This window comes from Rhizoctonia solani, chromosome 16 (genome assembly GCF_016906535.1).
Source record: "Rhizoctonia solani chromosome 16, complete sequence".
Lineage (NCBI taxonomy): Eukaryota > Fungi > Basidiomycota > Agaricomycetes > Cantharellales > Ceratobasidiaceae > Rhizoctonia > Rhizoctonia solani.
Genome location: NC_057385.1, coordinates 2955275 through 2978056, shown reverse-complemented (window position 1 = coordinate 2978056; position 22782 = coordinate 2955275). Strand labels below are relative to the sequence as shown.

The window sequence follows — 22782 nt, the reverse complement described above, 5'->3', positions numbered from 1 at the left end:
AAATCACCCATCGAACCGCAAATCCCATACTATTATGATGTCATACAGAGCCAAACATGCCACCTCCCCCCTCCCCTTACTCTCCGCATCCATGGAACCGGTCAATATGACTACTACTACTGCTCTACAGCCAGACCAGACCGTTGTTACTTAGACCTCCTCCTCTGATACCTCGAGCAACCGCCGTTGGTCTGCGTGTACCGGTTTCCATCCCTCGACCCAACTTAGTCCTGCTGGTCTGCACGCACCCCACGCGGCGTTCCGAGTCCATTTGCCAAGACTAAACGCGTTCGGTGCCGCACTCTCCGTTCCACCACCGAGTGAAACTCGCGCCGAATTGCGCAATTGTTCAATCGTAGTCACGTTCAACGCCAACAGCTAGACCCCGAGATCATCATCAGTTCTCAATCATATGGGACCACGACGGGTGGTGGTGGTGATTTCGTATCTGTGGCTGGACTTACCCTGATATGGTACCCCAATAACGTGCCCACTGGCCAAACTACCCCCGCGCACACTATAACACCACCGCGCTCCCGATCCCGGTCGATTCTAATGCGTCTTTAAACGATTTAGATCCGTGTTCCGGTGTGGTTTGCAGGTAAATGTGCATCGCTGCAGTTACCGCCATCAACAGTATCGCCAGGAACTGATTCGCCCCCCCCCCCCCAGAAAATCATCAACGTATCAAATCGGGTTCCGGCGTCAACCGGTGAAATGCCGTCACGGTATTTTGTTCCCAGGGCAGCATGTCCGAGAAGCGCGAGACGGATCAGCCCAGATATATGCGTCACGGAACGATTTTCAGTGCGAGCACATGAGTCCCGAGAATACGCCAAGAGATGATGATGTGAGTGAAAATTAGCCACGTTTGGCGTATCCGGGTAATCATTTATCCGCGTCGTGGAATGTCGGGGAGATAGCCAATTGTGTGCAGTGCCACAAATGCGCGCCAGTTTAGAGGGTGAGAGATAACCCCGCGGAAAAATTCAGATAGAAGGTCAGACAAATGGGATAAAAAGTTTAGTCAGTCAGATCTGGTTTAAAATCACGAATACGGAAGGCGACTCTGGGGGAATGACTGGACAATTACCCGAAGACAGGTGATAGCCACGCGACTATTTGTAGAGACATTCCCAACAGTTCCACTACGGAAGCAATGAATCACACAACACCCAGTGAGTTCTCGGTCCCCCAGAATAACCGAGAGCTCAACTCCCAAAATATGCAGTTCTTAAAATAACATCGGGGCTACTCACACATGCAATCAAAAAGGTGATAAACGTCGAGTAATTACGTCTCCCAACACAGTTGTTGACCCATTGGCAATGGTGATCGCACCCGTCCACACAATTGTCGCACTATAGGATGTCAATCAAAGTTTGAGGCGGGAAACCCGACGAAAAAAAAAAAAAAAAAAACGCACGATTCGACAGTGGCTTGATCGCAAGGGTCGATAAGTCTTGCATGTTATGCAGTATTTGACTCGAACACTGCAGATGCGAGCGAACGGAATGAGACAGAAACAGACGAGGGGAAATGATACGGAACAAGCTCACGGAATGCCCCTGACGTAGATATCCCTTGCATAAGGAATCCCGTCATCGTCCACTGTAGGAGTCAAGTCCAGATTACGCGGAACAATGCCCGGATCCGTGAAAGCCTGCGTTACGGATGAGCCCAAATCAAGAGCCAACACAGATGAGAAAGCACGCACGGTTTTGCCCATACTCACGACCACAAGCAAGACCAACCATGCACCCGCACCCGCCAGTCCCAGGGCTGACGTTCTTCCACCACCAACACGTTGTACCCATCCACGTACCCGCGGTGCCCAGCACGAGCAAAACGCTGAACACGAATGGATAAGGAATAAGCGTGACCCGATTACGTTTGGACCTATCGCGCTTTTCGGGCGTGGTGGGGGTTGTGGCGGGCTCGGACTCGTATGCGTATCCCGTTGCGCCGACGGAATACGCCCAGTCGTCTTGACCCGGCGTCGTCCGTTGGCGGATGGCACACGACGAGTTCCGCCGCCTGTTACCAAGTGGCCGCCAAAGAACCAGCGAGTCTCGCTCGGTATGAGTTGGTGCTGTTTGACGATCTTGCCCTTTGAGTTGCGCACAACAGGGCCGATATCAGGTTGCCATCCTGACGAACTGTGAGGCGGTCGGTGGTGCGGTTCAGAGTGATGTGATTTAGCAGCGGGTGCAGAGCGAGGTTGGCCGCTCCCGCTGCTTCGTATGGATCCGGTAGACGAATGAGACCTTGATCGGGCGCGGGTGAATCGGACTATGCTTTCTCTCGGGTTCCTGACTCCACCCACGCTGTCGCCCCCCCTTTTCCTTGTCCCTCTCGTCTCGTACTTGCAGCCCTCCTTGTTCAGTTGGGATAGGAATAGGGGCTGGGGAACGAGGCGAAGGTGGTTTATCTTCCCCCTTTCCAACGAGCAGACTGGCGCGTTTACTCGCATTAAGTAGCATGGCTCCAAACCCTGCATCCGCACTGGACTGTTTAGGAGTCGAACCGGCCGAGGGGATCAAAGCTTCCCGACTCTGCTGCTGCTTTGACGGTAGCCTCGTGAGCGGAATCTGTTCGACGACTGTTGAAGTGGATCGAGCATGGATATGAGGCGGGGAAACAGAATAAGTGCTCCCGCTCGAATAAGTCCGTGTGCCAGAATTGGCACGGTTTAAGCCTCGGGTGGAAGGCGGAAGAGCTAGACTGGGGCCGCCCAGCGGACTTGGATTGCGTTGGTGGTGTTTTGTGTTTGCGTATGTGTCGAGGGGGATGAAGGTCGAAGAGGCTCTCCTGCACGGATAGGAGGGAGCTGCTCTCCAAAGGTACTCCGTACGGAGAACCCGGTCCAAAGGTCGTTCTTACGGGGGACGAGAGAGCTGGAAAAGTGGACGAGCGGGTGAATGTAAACGAGGACAGACTGGAGCTGTGTTTGTGGCCGTGTCCAGAAGAGCTGGATAACCCTGTATTGAGTGAAGTTGATATGGGAAGAGGGGGAGCAGGAGATGTCGGTGATGTTCCTGCTTGTTGTCTCGCAAACGACGATGCGATAGATCCACTCCGTCCTCGGGCGCCGTAAAACAATTGGGCAGGCGTCGAGGATTGGGGTGCGGTTCGCGAGGTAGTAGACGGTGCATGTGTCGAATTGGTAGATGTCGCCATTGGATAAGGAAGTCAACAGCAAGTAGAATAGAGTTAGAGACTGTAAGACATCCATGAGCCGACATCTCATTCACTTTCAACTCTACTCACCTGATTCCGAAAGCTATAGCTAGTAAGATACAAGAGCAGAGAAGAAAATAACGAACGACTTGAGGTCTATATACGGGATTGAAAAAAAAGCACTTTAATTCTTGACTTGGTTACTCGGAAATGATCAGCATTACAAACTCACGGTGGAGGACGAGAAGGAGCACACTATTCCGGACCCTGATCACCACGCCCCCTTCTCTCTTTGCTGTACCCCAGCCACCATCATCACCACCACCATCAACATCACGCACCTAAATGTCCAAACTCTCTTTCTCCCTAGCTAAACCAAAGAAAGACGTTCAGCCCGTTGGAACCGCACCATCTCTTACCCGTGTTGCCTTGGACGATGACAACGAGTCGAGCGTGTTGTCTGGTGGTGGGAATGGTACAAGTGGCAGGAAAAAGAATGACATGACGAATATGGCTGCTCAAGCCGTCTCGCGCAAGCTCAGAGGAAGATGGATGCTGAGCTCAAGGTCGATAGTACCGTCTTTCAATATGATGAAGTTTGGGATGGGATGAAGCTTGCTGAAGCCAAGGCTAAAGCTCAAAAGGAGGACAATCCAGAGGCGAGAAAGGTATGTGACCCTCCACTCCACTCCACTGTGCACCATACATATCTATTTATACAAGCTCAAACGCACCAACACTGAATCTATCTCCCCGACAGCCGAAATACATGAAAAACTTGCTCGACTCTGCAGCGACTCGCCGTCTAGACCATTTACGCGCCGAAGAAAAACTCATGCAGCGAGAACGGGAGGCAGAGGGCGACGAGTTTGCGGACAAGGAAAAGTTTGTCACTCAGGCGTACAAGGATCAGATGGCGGAAGTTAGAAGAGCGGAGGCCGAGGAAAAGGCAAGAGAAGGTGCGTCTTCCTCCGCATCCCCCCTTTCATTTGACTCCATGTGGGCTCAACCTGACGATACGTATATAGAGGCCGAACGAAAGAAAAATAAAGGGCTTGGAGGAGGGATGACTCATTTCTACAAGCGGATGCTCGAGGACTCGTCTCGATCCCATGATGCAGCTGTGGCTGCTACCTCTTCTGACCCCGATCCGTCCTCGGAATCAGCAGCAACGGCAGCAACGTCGGCTACTTCAGCACCTGGCCGAATAGGCCCCGCGCCCGTCGCCAACTTGACAGTCACCCGTCCGGCCCGAGGTCCCAAACCGCTCGAAGTCGCGCCCAACCCGGACGAAGTATTGAAATCCGGAGAGACCAGAACAAACGGAGAGACCAAGACGATGATCACAGCCGACGGGGCCGAGTGGAAATCAACGATAACAACGAAGTGGTCGATAAGCGTGAACTTCTCAGCGCTGGGTTGAACCTTTCGGCCCCCAATACTCGAAATTTGTCTTTGCTTCGGGCTATTCATGGGTCGGGCAGCAAGACGACGGAGGAGCCTGTTGTGGCGCACCGAGCGGCGGGAGTGGCTGCTTCCAAGGAAGAGATTCGCAAGAGGCAGCAGAGGCAGCTGGAGGCTCAGTTGGAAGAGGAGAGGAAGAGGGTTAGAGATGAGCAGGAGAGGGAAGAGAGGGAAGAGCGAGAGAGGGTCGTTAGGAGGCGAAATGACGAGAGCGCGGTGAATGACGCAAAGGAGAGGTACTTGGCCAGGAAACGGCGAAAACTGGAGGAGGAGCAACAACAAGAACAGCAGGAGAGCTAAGGACGCTGGGATTGACTTGCTATCTGTATTGTTTTCAGACTGTATCGTGTATAGTAGTACGGTGGATCTTCAAGCTTCATAATCACACATTTTAGAGCTACAACGCACGCTGGATGATGTCTTTTGTTATATGTTAAACAATTAGAAAACTACGGGGTCCATTTATTCTGATGCCACCTTGATCATAATAGCTTTCAAAACTCATCCTCTCCTGTCTTGAACACCGCGGTGTATGACAGAATGGTTCCATAGACCAACGCACCACCAACGATTGCCATCCCACACGCCGTGGGCTTGATTACATCGGCATGTGCCAGCACAAGCGGGAGGGCAAAGGCGGTAATAACGATGATGGCTACAGGGCGGCAACCCAAGGTCCCATGTCAATCACACAAATCATTGGTTAGTAAATGAATTGATATACAAGTTGGATAGAGCACATACAAGTCAAGAACCTTCCGATATCAACGGCCGCGTTATTCCCGTCGTAATCTGTAAAGTCCTCCGAGCCGCAATGGGAAAATATCGCGTTTGGAAGCGGGCAAGACGAATAGTAGCGCTATATCCGATCGTCATACGCATCAGCTAATAAAAAGGGGAAGCTTGGGAGACGTACCGACGAGCAAAGGTAACCAGTTATTCCACAACGCACACGAGAGGATGATCAACAAGAACCCGACAGCCAGCACAAACGCAAGTAATATAACCGCTATTCATCCAAATTAATACCACGATAATGAATATATACGAGAAACGCACTCTTAAGTCCGGCAGCCATGTTTACGCAAGTCGGGGAGAGGTGGTCGAATGTGGGAAGTCCAGAGCCGCCGAATGTGATCATAAGCGCCCAGGGTACAACCACAATGCGCTCATTATTCATGACCATAGAGCTGCCGACCATACGCAAAGTAATAGTAGTATGTTCGCGCAGCTGTTTAATAAACGGTTCTCTCGTCAACAGCAGCCTCCACCTCCACCTCCGCCTCCCATCAGCCCCCAGCTGATCCGCACCCGAGAGCGTTCAATGCATCGGTAGAGGGACATTTACCCCCTAAACACACTGCCCCACCAGTCCCCCATCCCTCTCCCTATGCTCGGCTAATCTTACATGCCTCTTCAGAGGGTCTACTTCTTAGGCCAGACGTTCCTGCTAGACAGTGTGCTTCGTACGTATGCGTTTCGTGGAATGGAGGTGGACCAGGTGGGATAGGCGTAGATGTGAGTCTTGTGACGTCTAAAGACGGCGCGAAGTGGGAGGGTCCGGTAGTATATGGTGTAGTGGGTCTTATCACTATCTACAAAGGTACGGTAATGTGTGAATTAGATGCTGTGAGACGCGTTTAATAGATTGTAGAATCGTTTTTGCTTGTCATTGCCGATAAAAAGACATCGGGGACTTGTACGTCCCCCATATTAGCTACTCGTGACGTAATTAACCACCATACAGTATTCTCTCCCTCCCGCCGGTATACACAATTAAATCGATTGCAGCCATCCCACTACAAGAAGACCAAGCCCGAACGGCTCTTAACGGGCTGCTCGCACGAAAGACCCCGCTCACACCTCGACCACTCGACACGCAGCCGAGGACGTTCCAGACTTACAACCTTTCCTCAAACACCCGTTCCCTCGCGCAGCAACACGTCCTCGGAGCCCGTACCCAGGGTCACATTCGCTTCAGAGCCGATCCCGATCCCGAATAGTGAAATTAATGCTTCTACTACGTCATTAGCACTTTCTTCCGGCTCGCTGAGCGCAAGTACGAGCGGAACGTCCACCCCGCTTTCGTCCAGCGGGTCTTCTCTGGTCCGGCTCCAGTTGCCAAACGCTCTTGAACAAACTTTCGTTTTGGAGTACACCGGCGAGAGCGACGCTCGATACGACTCCTGCACTCGATACGACGCCCCAAGAAGGCGAAACTGAGCCTGAACAAGTCTTGCAGAAGATCTTGGCGTCTGAAAGTACTCAGGCACCTGGATCGACTGAAGAGCGAAACAAGGAGTTGACCAAAAAGGTCGTGAGGAAGTTGTAAGGCAGTTTGGGAGTGGGTGCATGTACTATGCGTTGGATTTCGGTAAGCCTTGATTATGCTTGTACCAAGGCGAGCTTTCTGACAACAGGTTACATGAAAGATCTTGCTACATCACTTCAGGATAAACATGAACAGGCCACCAAAGCACAAAAGGAAGCCATGATTCTAAACGACATAACCGAACGACCCAAGTTCCGACGCAACTCGGGCTCGAGCAATTCGAGCGCAAGTCGTCGACGACCTTCATTATCAGTCCATACGGACTCGGGCGGTGCCCCCATTCGCGCAGACGCATTCACTGAAAACCATGGATTGCTCCCGCTCTGGCTCCGGGTTCCCCAAAAATCCAGGCGTTTTTGGTGGAACGAGGTTTTGGCTGCTCCATTTGTCGAAGCTGGGGTATTCATTACTTTTGTTTTGACGCAAATGGGGATACTAAAAGTCATGTTTTGTCTTTTCTTTTCTTTTCTCAATAGGCCCATTCGTATGTCGTCCCCATTCTACAAGGCCACTTTCAGTCCGCCACTTTTGACCTGGGGAATGATACCGAGAATGGAGACCCCCAAGTAATCGAATACGCAGTTATATCAAGGCGTTCCAGAGATCGTGCTGGGTTGAGGTATCAGCGACGCGGTATCGACGATGTATGTCACTGTGTTTCCTACCCTTTGATCTGATGGGCTCATATGACCTCTTCAGGACGCGCATGTAGCCAACTTTGTAGAGACTGAAGGGCTGGTTCGTGCTGCGGTATGTTTTTAATCCTCTGGCTTGTTATATGCGCGGCGCTTAAACCAGCATGAAGCGAATGGGTTCGGATAATGTGTTCAGCTACCTACAAATTAGAGGATCTAGTAGGTCTCATTTCCCCGCTTTTTTTCTTGTACCTGCGTCATAACAACATCACCTAGTACCATTATTCTGGTCTCAACCAGGCTTAGCTCTCAAACCCCCCCCAAACTGGACCGATCGGTAGAAGATGCTCTCGCTCCAGCGCGCCAACACTTCCAATCGTGTTCCCGCACTTGCACCTCGGATGGTCAACCTAGCCCAGTGATGTGCGTAAACCTGGTCGAGAAGGGCGGAAGGGAAGGTGTAGTGGGCTCTGGGTTTGACGAACTAGTCGAAATGGTAGGAGAGGAAGATATCAAGATTGTGCAGTATGTGGTCCCCCTTTTTTCATTCTGCATGTGAATTGTTATTAACGAGTGTAGTTTTGATTTCCATGCCGAGACCAAGGGGATGAAGTAAGTTGTTGGTTTATTCAAAAGGTGGACTAAACGAACCCGTACTAGATACGAGAACATATCCAAGCTCGTTGATCAACTAGAACGTACATTTGAAGCACAGGGGTTCTTTTGGGTGAGGGATGGACAAGTGATGGCTAGGCAGCACGGTGTGTTTAGGACGAACTGTATTGATTGTCTAGGCAAGCACCTTGTTCTTCGTTACCCATGAACGCACCCTAACCTCGAAGTACAAAGATCGAACAAATGTCGTTCAAAGTGCGTTTGCTCGATGCGTCATGAATCGCCAACTTCAAGCTATAGCGCTCGTCAAGCCCACGGATATCGAGGCTGATATGGTATTCAACGATGTCTGGGCGAATAATGGCGATGCAGTTTCGAGGGCTTAGTAGGTGGATTAGAGGTGGGCTGGGAGGTTGAGCTAATCCTATGCTATGCTTAGTGCTGGAACCTCCGCATTGAAGGGTGATTATACAAGGTAAGTTTTGGTGCATGTCACAAAGATTTAGGTAGTAACGTCTGAGGTTGTAGGACTGGGAGGAGAGACCTGGGTAATTTTGTCGTCACCTAGGTTGTGCATATATTAACGCTAGAGACAGGTGGTATGCTCAATGACGGACGGAACAGTATAGCCAGGTTTGTCTATAGTTATTACCAGCATATCTCCTACTTAATTTCCTCTCAGAATGGTTACATCCAATTTTGGCGACTATTTGCACAAGCCACAATCGACTTTATGCTCGGCCATCGGACCATCTGTGTTCTCCGAATTCTTGCTCCAACTCTCGTCACCGACCCGCGTGAAATTTTGAAAGTGTCCAAGATCAGAGCGAGTGCGCGATTGAGACGACCGTTTCTCGTGTTCTGCTCGAGAACGAGCATTGTGTGAATGCATGGACATTGTTGAGCCCTGTAGAAGTCGGCGTAGCGGTTTCAGACAAGTTTGTAGAGAAGATTCTAGTCTTGAGTAGTAGTGCGATTTATATTGTGTAAGTTGCATGAAATTCCTACTGGGCTACTGTCTGACGGAATGGACGGACAGTGTTTCGATTACGAAATGGACAAAGTGTATCGAGTCGTCGTATACCACTTGGAGATGTTGTTAATATCAAACAAGGTACGTAGCATCTCCCTTTCGTCTGTTCTCTGGCTGAAACCGCGTGCTAGGCGCATATATCCTGTCTACTCTACACGAAGCCAGCAAGGACCCAGCCGAGAATTACGGGTTCTCAATCACCTATCGTATAGCTCACCAAGACATTCGCCTGACTACGTATTCCATGCGCAATCGACCGACCCTTCCTCCCCCATCTATCGATGCGATACTGGGTGAAGAACCGGGCAAGACCCAAACGCCCGCTCAACAAGCTCAGGTTGCAGTGATGCCGCTCCTCAGGCGGGCCTCGTCCGTCCGACGCGGTGCTGGGATGCTCTCTCAGCTCCTCTCAGCATCTGCGCCCCCTCCATCTTCCATAGGTGCACCAAGCGACCTGGAAACGATTTCTTTCAAGGCTCTTCCAGTCTTGGACGTGCATCCAGACCAGATTGGGGTTGCCCCTCTAACGAGTCGAGATGCTGCACGGAGGGCTGTGAGAGAGGTTGCAGGGGCGTGCAGGAATGCTGGTGCGGGGCAAGAAGCAGGGTTTTTGTTGAAGAAGATATTGTCAGGTATGGATTACATAGGTTTTAACTGTTTCCCGTGTCTGAAATTCGATTCTAGTCTTGAACAGGCTCAGAGGATCACACCAGTATGGGCCCAACTTGAATACAGCTTCAAGAGATTCCTATGGCTCGGTAGCTAGATGAACTAATTTTAATGTCTGAATGGACGAACTTAGTGTCACGCTTATTTATACTACTCCGTGTTTTTGAATATGATATTATACATGTTATCGTTGAATCATTTCTACGGTCTCGTCTCCATCAGTAGCGGCCCGCATGTACCCTGCACCTGCGCTTGCTTTGCGTCCAAAGAGCCCTCCGATTCGGTTGCCAATCCAACGGATGGGCCGAGGTACTGCGTTAGGGTCGTGGAAGTACATTGAGATGAAGTAAAAGGGGACACCAGACACGATAAAGGCTACAAACATACGCATAAGTACTGGAACTAAATAGCTTGACTAGGGACATACCGAACGCAGCCAATGCCTCTAGGGGTGCGGCAAAGATAGGCATCAAAAGAAGGAAGAGCGAGACCTACAAACGTGTTAGGCGTGCGTGCAGGTTTAGTCTACTAGGAAGCATACCCCTGAGAATATGAGCGGGGTGATAATCCAGGCTTTGTATGGCCTAAGAGCACGTCATCGATTAGGGGTGTGCAACTACGAGGCGAGTACCACTTGCCTTGGAAGCCCGGGTTCTTTGACCCGTAGAACAATCAAGCCCACCCCTGTAAGAAAATAGAATGTCCAAGCAGCAACCCCCACTGAGTACAAGCATTAGCTATGTTTATCTGGAGGTGGGTTTCGTACTCACCAAAGTTGATCATCGTTCTGAATCCTCCTCCAATGAGGATATAGAACAACGTAATGATCACTTGTAATACCATAGCGTTGAGAGGCGTCTTCAGGCCCTTGTGTAATCGACCGAACATAGAAGGCAGGTATCCTTCACGGGCCGCGGAATAAATCAAGCGAGCAGTAGTGAACATCGAGCCTTTTGAAATCCAAATTAGCGCGCAATATTTGGTGAACGACAGAGCGTACCATACCGTTTGTGGCTCCAAAGCACGAAATTGCGACTACGCCTGCGAATACCAAGGCACCAAAATTTCCAAATAACGCTCTCCCAAAATCGAGAGCAATTGTATTGCTCCGCTCAACTGTCCCCTCCGTACGGTTTTCAGCTTTGAGAACGAGTTAGAAGTGTTAGGAATTGATGGCTTACCTTGGGTAAGACCGCAAAATAAGATACGTTGGCCGCTAAGAACAAGACCTGCAGAGATTGTGTTAATATACCGAACACGCTTAGTATGATAGACGTTGACGTACCATAACGGAGATCATGCTTATATGTATAACCCGTGGTAGATCACGATCAATATTTTTCATTTCTCCAGCGACGTAATTAGTTTGATCCCAACCGTCGTAGGCCCTGATGCTCATTGTTAGTTTGGTGCGCCTCCAAGCAGAGGCAGCCTACCAAAGAGTGGAATAAAGCGCAAGAGCGTAGGAAGAAGGGTTCGGGGAAGTGCCAGCAAATATAGCCTCAGTTAGTGAAGTAGAGGCTTTCCCGCGAATAATTTGAATGAGCCCAAGTACGGCTACAGCAATCTTGTAACGGTACTTGAGCGAGAATAGTAAATTTGTTGGATAAATTACGCACTAGAGACGCAAACTAATTCAAGGTTATTTCTTCTCTTCAGCAATACATAGATATGGAACTACTTACTTTGATAACAGTAAAGAAGACAGCAGTTCTTGTCCCTAGTTTTGGGGTTGCTACACAGAGTACGGCAATGATCAACACGGCCACGACAGCGGTGAGTTTGATGGCTAATGGGGCTATCGCATCTGGAGCAGCGTCTGGGTTGGCCGTATGGAATATCACCCTAATAATATTTTGTTGGGTTAATGCGCACAGTACCACAAATCCTCTTACCTGTTGAGGTATTCTCTAGAATAAATAGCGGTAAGGTAACGATTGATACGAAAAGTGTGCGTACATACCCAAATATAAGTAGAATAATTGCATTACCACCTGGTTTGAGTACAATGACCGCAGTCCAAGTGTACAAGTAAGATACGAGCGGACTATAAGCATATGCTAGGTAAGCCTGGGCTCCTCCGTTCAACGGAATCATAGTGCCCAATTCGGCGAAAGAACTACTCTATATGTTAGTACAGGTTAATACGAAATCTCGCAGGTATCCAAGACATGCCTAGCACCCGTCCATGCCAAGAGGCCACCAACCACCCATACAACAAGACTAGCCCCAACAGAAGATGCGTTTGCTACAACCACACCAGGTGACGAGCTACAATTCCGCTATATTAGCTTTGCTTTCAAATCCAAATTCTGAGCTCACAATATTCCAGATCCAATCTGTAACCCAATGACAAGGGCCACGCCTACACCCTCGTTGTTCATCAGTTGACCTATACACCTCACGATGCAAGGACGTACCATTCCACAACCCAATAGTCTTAGCCGGTGCATCTCCCCCAGTTTCTCTGTCTGGCCCGGCCGAGCTCAGCGACAAGGGCAATAATTCGGGCCGAAAATCCAAGCTGATGGCGCTGCTATTGGCACTCGAACGACGTAGTCCTCCCAAATGCGTTGCTCGGTAGGGCGACAATGCACTCCCTTGTGTAAGTTCGAGGTCTCGCAACGAATCCACACTAGAACGATGTATTGGAGAACCTGGGGAACGAGGAGATCGTGAAAGTGAGGACATATTATTCGTGGTTGTCGAGCGAGAAGTCCGTGATTCCGTCTCGTGCTATGTCGCGCCAAGTCCCTGATCGAGAACCGCCGACTCAATTTGATCTCAACAGCCCATTGAACTCAGCCATCTTGTCTGGGACATAAACTCTATGATTTGAAGTGCTGGAGCTTACACAATTTCCTAAACTAGTATATAAAGTAACACAGTTAAGAGAAGTGATCAACTGAATCGATATTCCAGTCGATCTCCACTGCCATAAAATCACTATAGTACTATTTGGCAGGTCCCAAAGTGACGATATTTACATTATCTTCAGTACTTGACACATGCGTCGACCCCTTGGCCCGTAAACCCAGAAGGACATAAAAATTTACCAGCATTACTTTTGACTATGAAGACAGTCCAATTGACTGGGGGAAGCGGAAGACGTTCTTGGGATCTACAGCTCGTTTGATCGACGCCAATCGAGGATAGTGTCTCCCGAAATATTGCAATTTCCACTGTGCGGGGCTCAGTGTTGGATCGACATAGTTGGCATCTAAAATAAGTAAGGTCAAAAAACTCTGGCTGTCTTGGTCGAGTATAAAACATGCATACATGCTGCCTTGGGATTGGGATCCACCACGGCGGCTAATTTGTTCAAGAATGGTACACCATCGGCAGGGAAAGGGTTCGGCGTAATTCCTGCGAAGAACTGGAACGATATGACCGCGTCTCGATGCGCAAACGACGTAAAGTCAGCGGCTCGTTTCGACACACCACCGCCATATCCTAGTCTCAGGCCATGAGTTTCGCCTAAAACTATCTTAGATGCACAACGGAATCCTTACTGTCAAACTCGATGAACCAATCTACATCCACATCATACCCTTCCTCGCCGATAAATTGGAACAACCTGTCCCATTGGGACGTAGTGACGGCCGACTTGGTGAAGATAGATTTGGCGAAGAAATTTATAGACGCTTCTGGCTCGCTAGTTGAAAGCGGACCGCTAAGCGCGACAAGCCCGTCGTACCAGTTGTTAACCTTGGATGTAAAGTTACCGGGGCTATAAATACTACTCCAATTGGAACTAAGCACGTCAAATTCAGCTTTGGTTCCATAATAGGTACCACGAAACTATGTTGAATGGTTAGGGTATCTTTATTGATGGCTTGACAGAGGGGCATGGCTCACATCGAGATACAAGTTAGGTCCGCCAATCGGTAGCGCTCTTCCGATCGAGCAAATAACAGAAAGATTATCCGGAGCAGAAAGAGCAATTTTCTGCCAACTCTTGAGCAATTCTTTGGCCTGTTGAGGAGTAAGCACAACCTCATTATAATCGACCCTGTACGATATAACGGTTGGGGGTGCCGGCAAAGTTGAAAACGTCCACTCGGTGACTATACCGTATGATGCGCCTGCACCACGAAGGGCCCAAAATAGATCCTGATTTTGAGTAGCCGAGGCAGTTGTGATTGTCCCGTTGGCAAGGACTACTTCAGCGGATGTAACATGATCGTGAAGCAACCCTGCAACGCGGGAGAATGGACCGAATCCTCCAAAGGCAGTATGTCCCTGAACACGTCTAGAGGTTACTATGCTGGGAAATTGTCCCCCAGATGAGACTTACACCAGATCCAACCTGTCAGTGTTACGGCTATCAGACCACCGAACAAAGCTAAAACCTAGAAATTATACTCACATAAGGACAAACCCCATGGGGAAGAGCGCGTTGACCATTATCCAGAGTTTCTCGGCAATCTCTCCCAACCTATTTCCCGTCTGGATTTTTGCTGAACCGGACCCGTCAACACTGAATGCCTTCATCTTGGACAAGTCAATTACGAGAGCTCCATCTTTTCCTCCGACCTGGAGTATGTTAGTTAGTGCCAAATGATTACACGTCTAATTAGAGCTTACACCGTATGAAGCATATGAATGTCCGCCTGAGCGACCAACTACCGCAACTCCGTTCGCTGCCCCGCACTTGACGTACTTTTGGACATCCTGGGCTGTATTTCTGAAGAACAACCCTGCGTTAGTACGCTGCAGTTGGAGCACATTGAGTACATACGGGAACACAATAGCAGTCGGAAAGTATGATATTCTTGTATTAATATTGGCCAATCTGGATGTATTATACTCGGGACTGGAGGTCGTCAGAACTGCATTACTTGTACCACCTTTCTGTAAACATGCAATAAGAGCATTATCTGTGGTAGTGGTTACTGAAGCAAAGGTAAGCGCTGCTTTGACAAGCAGCCCAAACATCGTGGTTCTCCGCACCATGGTTGATCGAAGTGCGTCGTGGTAAAATGGGATTGGAATCCCTCGGTTCATATAGGTGACAGGTGCTCGGGCATGGCGGCCTCAGTCATGTGCACACCAGGTTCGGATGGAGAAATAACTCCATGTAGTGACCAAGGTGCAATATTATAAATTTACAGAGTCTCTGCCATTGGTTGGTTTATCCGCATACAGGTCGCAGCATTGACTTCTTTCTGATTGAATAGGGCGGTTATGTCTCAATGGAAGGGTTGCACCAAGTATTTATTGGCGCTCGAATGAATGTGCTGCCTTGATTCGCTGCAAGCCCGATACATGCACTCGATGTGAAAACCATAAATTTCAGTATTTTATATGATAAACTAGTGCATGTAGCCAGCCATCTAATTTATATGTGCGTTTATGCGATGTGCCAATCAAGCTTCTCAGCCCATTTGCCAGGGAGCAGCTCGGAAATCTGTTCAACGTCCTTGTCACCACGACCAGATAGACACTATGAGCGTGTCGCATAGTGAGCATAAGCAACCTCCATAAAAGTCTGTAAAATACGTACCATGACTACATCGTGATCTTTCGGGAGCGTCTTGGCGATTTGAACTGTTCCCCAGACGGCATGCGAAGACTCGAGTGCAGGGATAATACCCTCTAGCTGGGTACACATTCTGAACCCTCTCAAAGCTTCTTCATCAGTGGCGACGATATATTCTGCCCTTCCAGAATCCTTCAACCAAGCATGCTCGGGTCCAACACCTGGATAATCCAAACCGGCGCTAATCGAGTGCGTTTCGGTAATTTGACCACTCGCCGACTGGAGCAAGTACGTTCGAACGCCGTGTAATACACCCGGAACACCAAGCGAAAGTGTCGCGCTGTGGTGTTTGGTATCAACACCCTCTCCGCCTGCTTCGACTCCAACGAGTCGGACACCTGGCTCGTTGATGAAATCGTAGAAAGTACCAATGGCGTTGGAGCCACCACCAACACAGGCAATAACCACGTCTGGGAGTTTGCCCTTTATCTCGGCCATTTGGGATTTGATTTCTCGGCCAATGATGCGCTGGAAATCGCGCACGATAGTTGGGAAGGGGTGTGGACCGATGGCAGAGCCGACGAGGTAGTGCGTGGTAGATAGGTTGGTGACCCAGTCGCGCATAGCGTCATTGATAGCATCCTTGAGTGTCTTGGAGCCCGAGTGAACGGGAACGACCTAGAATAAGGGTTGGGAAGTGGGTAAATTGTGAGCGTTGCAAAGTACGCACTGTAGCTCCGAGCATGCGCATACGGAACACGTTGAGGGCCTGGCGGCGGACGTCCTCGGCACCCATATACACAATACACTCCATACCGAATCGAGCGCATACGGTCGCAGTAGCAACACCATGCTGTCCAGCACCCGTCTCGGCAATAATACGCTTCTTGCCAATTCTTCGAGCAAGTAGAATCTAATCATGAACATGTAAGCGCTCAAGTCCAAGGATGGGACAGACTATACATACCTGCCCAATCGCATTATTAATCTTATGCGACCCGGTATGATTCCTAATGGCAAAATAACCATCAGTACAACTCTCACACAACAAACCCCACTTTGAAAAAACTCACAAATCCTCCCGCTTGAACCAGATTCTCGCACCGCCCGTCGCTTCCGTCAATCGCTCTGCGAGATATAACTTGCTCGGACGGTTCATATACCCATAAAGCCCCTCGAACTCTTTCCAAAACTCAGGATCGGCCAACGCAGCTTTATGCGCCTGTTCGAGCTCGACCAAACAGTCCACCAACGCCTCGGGAACGTATTGCCCTCCAAACGCACCAAACCGAGCCGGGAGCACCGTCGGCTCGGTGACTTTGAGCGCGTCCGCGCTCAGAGGGTCAGCTTCAGGCACGGGCAGAGCGGGCGAGACGGCCGATGCGGGCCTCTGAGCCTGGAGTTGACGGGGTTGGCCCTGGGCGGTGAGTTCGGCGCAGTAGGATTGAACGGCTCGAGGTGCGTCGGATCCTGCGTCGCGAATGACCGAGACGAGGCGGCTGCCGACGACTACACCGTCCGCGCCTGCGTCCGCAACGGTTTCAAATTGTTGGCGCGTGGCGACACCAAACCCGACTGCGAGTGGGACGGGAGTGTGTTCTCGGATGCGGGAGATGATGGCTGGGAGCGATGTGTTGATTGCTACGTTTGCTGCAGAACCCGTTGTTCCCATCTAAGTAGAAAAATAAATTAGAAATAAATCCATGGGCAAGCTATAAGAGGATCATACCTTGGAGACGACATAGATGAAGGTGTCGGCGATCGATGCAAGGAACTTGATACGAGCCAACGAAGTCGACGGAGCGATCAGAGGGACATACGAAATACTAATCCTCATAAATCAATCCCGCCGGACCCAACCAACATAAACTCCAACAACTCACTCTTCCTTGGTACAGATTTCCCTAAACTTGATCGCTTCCTCGGGAGGCAGATCGACCATGATAAACCCATTGGCACCGGCCTCGTGCGCATCCTTGACAGCCTTTTCTTCTCCATACGCGATGATAGGATTATAATAACCTACCCGAGAACGCATATATTGGTATGACTAGACTATAAATAGGAACAATGACAGACCACATACCCATGAGCAAAACCGGGGCTTTAAGTCCCTTGGCACGAGCGTCTCGGACGTATTGAGGCAATCTTCATACCCAACTCCATTGTTCAGTGCAATCTAAACCGATTCAGGTCGATTAATACACAAAGTAGGAGCAAGGGAGGGGACACGTACGGTATTGGAATCTTGGATAGCAGGCCCATCTGCAATAGGATCGCTAAACGGCATTCCGAGCTCGATGACATCCGCTCCACCAGCTTCCATAGCGAGCATAAGATCGACAGTCGCATCCTTGGTCGGGTACCCGCCAGTCACAAACGTCACAAACGCCGCCGTACCCTACACCATACAGCATTTCACGCAGTCAGCTCAACTCGCCCCGCCAGCGCATACCATCACCCCCATTCCGCCCCACTCACCTCGGCTTTCTTGGCCGCAAACGTGCGCTTTAAGAGCTCAGTCATGTTAGATCTAGGTGTAGTGGTGGTGCAGATGCAGGCTTGATGAGGTGGAACTTGGAGCTTATATCCCCACGCAGAGGGACAATGCGAGTCAGAACCAAGACCACCAAATTATGTTGCAAATTGGCAGAATAGCGATCTCTCCAAATCTGAGCTTAGTCATCTGATTGGACCAGCGCAGATCAATGGGTGTTTCGGCCTGTGGACCGAGTGCGACTGTAAAAGAGAACCAGGAACAAAAAAAATGTATTAACAAAAATATACTGCCCAGTAGGATCGACATATATAATGGAGGGGGGGGTAGGGGATCTGGTGTACACGATCGCGAGGTTTCAGTTTGGTCAAGTCAAGTAACAGTCACGATATCCCCGGTCCCATCTCGAATACCACCACATCGCAATCGACCGTTTCACCAGTATCGCCGCAGACGACCTTGGTCAAGTCGACCAAATCCGTAATAATCGCCCGGCGTTCCATGAATGCTCGTCCGAGGACTACATCAAAGTGCGTTTCTTCGCTCAAGTACACGTCGTGCTGCGTCGTTGTGCGACCGAGTGTGATGGGCCATTTACCGATATGCACGAGCCCGTTGAAGCCGTACAAGCCAGGCACGGCATCGCGAGGAATGAACCATGTCGTTTAGCAAATGCGCGAGATACATAGACGTGTCTGTACCCCTTTTTCAACAACATCCGAACTGTGCAAAGCCAGAGTTATTATCAAAACGCCCCATTAACCCCGCAAATACACGCGCGCGCCAAGACGCACCATTATCAACAGGACCAATCTTTCCATGCACAGTCCTAACCCCATTCTCAGCATGAAAGTTCAAAAAGTCACGTTTGTGCTTGATCAATCCGTCGCTCGAGCCGCTCATTTGGCTTCGCACGCTCTTGGCCTTGTTGCTGCTCCCCTTTTTACTCTTCTTCCCCGCAATCGTGCTTTCCGGCAAGTCGAGGTGTTTGAAGGCATAGAATGCGGGGTTGCGGTATGCTCCGGCAGGAGGGAAAGAGGTGGCCGGGTCATGGAGGTGTAATGTGGGAACGTGGAGTGTGGTCGAGTCTGTGCTTGCGGAGGATGCTTTCCAGAGGAGGATCGAATAGTCTGCGTCTGTATCAGGGGGATAAGAATATCAATCTCCTCAATCATCAGGAATCCTGACGAAACGCACCGTCGTCGAGGTTAAAGACAGGCCCATCCTGCCATCCGTACTTTACCATTCCGGGCCCTACATGTAGACCATTAGCCTTGGCCCCTAGCCTATCAAACAACAACTGTAGACTATCTTCTTGCACTGAAGGATGCGTGAGTCCATGTCAGGATAGGGGGGAGAACCCCCTGAGAAACTCACACGAATGGGCAATGCTAAATGACGCAGTAGGGGTATGGATATCAAGCACCGACGTCGGATGGTTCTTGTTCGTCATCAGGCGAAGAGAACGGGTCGGCGGCGGAGAGAGGGAAACGCGGGCTTGGGTTCGAGTCGCCGTGGCTGGCAGAGATTACAGCGGGTAAATTAGACTAGGTTAATCGGTTGGGCCGTGTGTGTGGTCGTGCGAGTAGAGCGGTGAGAGCTCGAATGACCACTTGTTCAGTGCGTCACTCGTTGGCTTTTCTAGACTTGTCAGTTAAATTTGCGTAGCGAGTGTCGGTCGGGACAAGGATTCAAATATAAATCGTAAGACCATAGCGAGGCTGTGTGCGTCATAACGACAAAGTACATAAATCCCAATGGCAAGAATTGAATCCGCCCTTTCAGGCGCTTGTGATTTCGGGGTGCCGGCGCCACGGTCGATCTACCTCAAGACGAGGGTGTATATTACGCAAGAAAATTTATTTGAGAGTAAAAAGTTTTGGATTCATTTCGGATTATTTGTGTTGGGTAATTTGTATTAATAGGCCGCCGGCACCCGGGCAGAGTATTTTCCAAATGACCATTCTCTGGATCTTATCTGGGCATGGTGCGGCACATCAACACAAGGGGGAGTTGGGACCTCTGTCCGTTCACAGCTGTTTGTCTGAACACCATCAACGTGGTAGTTGACCCCGCGACAGGACGCCATCGAACCATAGGAATAGAAGCAAGAGTTTCTCAGGACGGTTGTCCCTCGTGCGTGTGGGTGTGTGGATGATGCGGATTGGATGTGGTATTTTCATGGCACAAGATATACAAGCTGACTGAGGGGCGAGTGTAGAGATGATTGAAAAAAAATCGATAAGATGCATGAGAGGGACACAGCATACAGACATGAGAGAAACCACATCATAAGAAATGTACAACCAGAATAAATCTAGTGGTGCTAAATTACAATAGTTATTTGCCCAGCCTCCTTCGTTCAGAGCGTTGCAACTAGAGACGGGTTGGTCAGTCACGAGCACAAGGAAGCGACTTAATCACGCCAGACCTTTCTCCTCTTCTTGTATCTGTAGCACATTGTCAGCGTAAGAATTATACAGAGGGGGCGGAGTGACTCACTTGTGCTTTGTGATCTTTTTTCTCCTCTTGCGCTTGACGCTGTCCATAGAGACCACATCCTGGATCTGCTCTGTGGGATCAGCAGGGACACCGAGACGGGCGAGGGTATCTGCCCAGACGGCCGCGCCCTGGACTCGGCTCATGACGAGGGCATGTGATAGGCTCCTTGCAGCATCGGCATCCGAGTCAGTCTCGGACGAGTCCTCTGTCTGGCGTTTGGGTGGATCAGTGGTGAAGAGCCTGGAGGTGGACTGAGAGAGCAAGAGCATGGGCCGATCGAGGGCAAAGAACGAGTGAAGATGCATGGTCGCGAGCACAGGCGAGGGGTGCATCGTGGGGATCGGGTAGGGGACGGGAGAGACGGTGGCTCTGCTGCAGGACTCGGTGGTTGCTGAGTCATCTCTGTCGGTGAATTCGTGCGCTTCACCACGCTCGTCGTCTGTTGCTGCCCAGGCTTGACCAGCCCGCCCGGTGGTTTGGACGATGAGAAAAAGCCCGAATAAGTCCGGACACCGGTCACTCGCAGCCGGGGTGCTGCCACCAGTCTTGACAACATCTTAGGGGAAATACAAGAGCAAGCCCACTGCCGGGTATCTCCCTACTTGATATACCAGCGACCGAGGTGGAAATGGTCGGGTCCATCTCAAGCGCCCGGTCCGTGAAGGAACATCTCGGGAGACCCACCGTTACGTTACTTACATCACCCTCTGACTCGTTTCTCTCCAAATAAATTACTATACCTGGATTTCTCCAACCACCCAATCTCAATGGCCGAGCTCATCAGGGACAAGGGCACACTCCGCAATGTCGAGTCTCTCGTGGCAAGACTTCGACGTAGGTATATTCTCTTCCTATTCTCCTACCCGACTTGTGACAGATCGTTTCACCCAGACAGATCACTGGCGCTCATGATACGGCAGTAGAGACTGTCTTGCTCCTCCGCCAAGTCGTCTCGACTGCACGCTTCTCCTCCATCGACCAGCTCTTGGACATGATCAGGAGCGTTGGCACCAGACTCGTCGCTGCTCAGCCCAAGGGTAAGTCTATAATCCAATCCGACTCTCTAACAATAGCAATAGTTCGGAGAGGGAATTAACGACCGCCACGGGCAGAGATCGCAGTAGGAAACATGGTTCGTCGGGTGATACACCAAGTCCGCGAAGAGTACCTCGCCAACACTGGAGGAGCAGACCCGTCCCTCCAAGACCTGCCGCAATGACTCGGGCGAATACCATGAGCACTCCAGACGGCTCTGCACTCTCCCTAGCCAACTTTGTTCTTCTGGGTCGACCAAAGGTGACCACACGTCCAACCCGCGAAGTCGAGGCGAGTATAGGCGAAGTCGATCGACGGAGCATGGCCACCAAGCCTGCACTCATTGATGCGGTCAAGGAAATCGTCGACGAGATGGAGAGTGTATTTGAGGGTATTGCAAAGAACGCCAAGAACCATATTCATGCAGAGTGAGTCACTTGTGGGCATGCTATCCCACCAACACTAACGTGAGATGTAGTGAAATCGTACTCACAATCGGATACTCGAGAACAGTCGAGGAGTTCCTCAAAGCCGCAGCCCATGACAAGAAATTCACAGTAATCGTAGCCGAGACAGCACCTTCGTACATCCCCTTTCCCCGTCCTTTCCACACTACAATCTAACCCTTGGTACAGATACACGGGCCAACAACTCGCCGACTCACTCTCTCGGCACGGCATATCCACATTCCTAGTCCCCGACAGCGCTATCTTTGCCATGATGTCCCGCGTGACCAAACTCATCCTTGGTGCTCACGCGATTCTCGCAGACGGCGGGCTGGTCAGCCAGTCGGGCGCTTTGGCTGCAGCCGTCGCTGCCCGCGCACACGCAACGAGTGTATCGTATGCGCGGCGCAATACAAGTTTGCCCCGCTTTGGAGCTGGAGCGTTGAAGGTGCTGGTGCGGCCGACTATGGTGATCCAGGCTTGGTCATGGGCTACGACGAAGGAGAGTTGGTTGGTAGTGTCGAGGTTATTAATCCCAAGTACGACTATGTGAAACCGGAATTTTTAGATGTGATTGTGACGAATTAGTAAGTTCTCTTGGGTTATTATGTTGGCTATATGCTAACTGGTTTGTAGTGGCGACCACCCGCCCTCTTACGTTTACAAGTGAGTACATGCACATACTTCTCTCACCCATCCAATACTGACCCAATCTGGACAGACTGGTAAAAGAAATGTACGAAGACGAAAATCTTGAATAAACAATGTATATCCATTTATAGAATATTAACTGTAGTCAACTGACATGCGGCTGTCGATCCATGAACACCCTGTCCGCTTACCGGCGGCATCCACCTGTCAGCTTCGGACCATCCGTAGCGAAAACTCCTTG

The 22782-nt window shown here is 50.3% G+C and overlaps 9 protein-coding genes across 9 annotated transcripts; 3 read left to right on the top strand and 6 right to left on the bottom strand.

Moving 5' to 3' along the window:
- Positions 1-150: 150 nt before the first annotated feature.
- Positions 151-3180, bottom strand: RhiXN_02220 (uncharacterized protein; the record flags this gene model as incomplete). The annotated part of the gene is made up of 9 exons (XM_043322039.1): positions 151-378; positions 1298-1361; positions 1427-1462; positions 1560-1663; positions 1718-1782; positions 1826-2037; positions 2126-2267; positions 2327-2811; positions 2855-3180. The coding sequence occupies 9 exons, from the start codon at positions 3178-3180 to the stop codon at positions 151-153; spliced, it is 1662 nt and encodes a 553-aa protein (XP_043187862.1).
- Positions 3181-3525: 345 nt separating this feature from the next.
- Positions 3526-4944, top strand: RhiXN_02219 (nuclear speckle splicing regulatory protein 1; the record flags this gene model as incomplete). Its single annotated transcript, XM_043322038.1, has 4 exons — positions 3526-3655; positions 3718-3848; positions 3941-4542; positions 4593-4944. The coding sequence occupies 4 exons, from the start codon at positions 3526-3528 to the stop codon at positions 4942-4944; spliced, it is 1215 nt and encodes a 404-aa protein (XP_043187861.1).
- A 194-nt stretch (positions 4945-5138) lies between these two features.
- Positions 5139-5722, bottom strand: RhiXN_02218 (vacuolar protein sorting 55 superfamily protein; the record flags this gene model as incomplete). The annotated part of the gene is made up of 4 exons (XM_043322037.1): positions 5139-5299; positions 5389-5503; positions 5565-5653; positions 5704-5722. 4 exons carry the CDS (start codon positions 5720-5722, stop codon positions 5139-5141), a joined length of 384 nt encoding a protein of 127 aa, XP_043187860.1.
- Positions 5723-5863: 141 nt separating this feature from the next.
- Positions 5864-10025, top strand: RhiXN_02217 (phosphatidylinositide phosphatase SAC2; the record flags this gene model as incomplete). Its single annotated transcript, XM_043322036.1, has 16 exons — positions 5864-5976; positions 6392-6646; positions 6763-6972; positions 7024-7375; positions 7453-7620; positions 7676-7726; positions 7782-7830; positions 7953-8136; positions 8191-8223; positions 8272-8338; positions 8406-8611; positions 8666-8701; positions 9039-9212; positions 9291-9340; positions 9391-9886; positions 9944-10025. The coding sequence occupies 16 exons, from the start codon at positions 5864-5866 to the stop codon at positions 10023-10025; spliced, it is 2526 nt and encodes an 841-aa protein (XP_043187859.1).
- An 87-nt stretch (positions 10026-10112) lies between these two features.
- Positions 10113-12619, bottom strand: RhiXN_02216 (amino acid permease; the record flags this gene model as incomplete). The annotated part of the gene is made up of 16 exons (XM_043322035.1): positions 10113-10303; positions 10356-10419; positions 10470-10512; positions 10549-10648; positions 10699-10878; positions 10934-11051; positions 11110-11157; positions 11214-11316; positions 11365-11495; positions 11548-11559; positions 11614-11773; positions 11824-11838; positions 11892-12047; positions 12077-12199; positions 12251-12293; positions 12349-12619. 16 exons carry the CDS (start codon positions 12617-12619, stop codon positions 10113-10115), a joined length of 1758 nt encoding a protein of 585 aa, XP_043187858.1.
- A 380-nt stretch (positions 12620-12999) lies between these two features.
- Positions 13000-14866, bottom strand: RhiXN_02215 (reticuline oxidase; the record flags this gene model as incomplete). Its single annotated transcript, XM_043322034.1, has 8 exons — positions 13000-13148; positions 13208-13381; positions 13441-13729; positions 13787-14180; positions 14226-14237; positions 14298-14464; positions 14516-14615; positions 14670-14866. 8 exons carry the CDS (start codon positions 14864-14866, stop codon positions 13000-13002), a joined length of 1482 nt encoding a protein of 493 aa, XP_043187857.1.
- Positions 14867-15281: 415 nt separating this feature from the next.
- RhiXN_02214 (tryptophan synthase alpha chain) lies at positions 15282-19360 on the bottom strand (the record flags this gene model as incomplete). The annotated part of the gene is made up of 14 exons (XM_043322033.1): positions 15282-15374; positions 15435-16088; positions 16141-16323; positions 16378-16420; positions 16484-17082; positions 17140-17236; positions 17294-17432; positions 17490-17589; positions 17647-17811; positions 17892-17918; positions 18506-18630; positions 18702-19043; positions 19105-19227; positions 19285-19360. 14 exons carry the CDS (start codon positions 19358-19360, stop codon positions 15282-15284), a joined length of 2766 nt encoding a protein of 921 aa, XP_043187856.1.
- Positions 19361-20247: 887 nt separating this feature from the next.
- RhiXN_02213 (uncharacterized protein) lies at positions 20248-21051 on the bottom strand (the record flags this gene model as incomplete). The annotated part of the gene is made up of 4 exons (XM_043322032.1): positions 20248-20283; positions 20339-20357; positions 20410-20965; positions 21021-21051. The coding sequence occupies 4 exons, from the start codon at positions 21049-21051 to the stop codon at positions 20248-20250; spliced, it is 642 nt and encodes a 213-aa protein (XP_043187855.1).
- Positions 21052-21176: 125 nt separating this feature from the next.
- On the top strand, positions 21177-22651 carry RhiXN_02212 (translation initiation factor eIF-2B beta subunit; the record flags this gene model as incomplete). The annotated part of the gene is made up of 8 exons (XM_043322031.1): positions 21177-21247; positions 21301-21446; positions 21656-21872; positions 21923-22027; positions 22080-22279; positions 22339-22477; positions 22527-22556; positions 22612-22651. 8 exons carry the CDS (start codon positions 21177-21179, stop codon positions 22649-22651), a joined length of 948 nt encoding a protein of 315 aa, XP_043187854.1.
- Between the last annotated feature and the right edge of the window lie 131 nt (positions 22652-22782).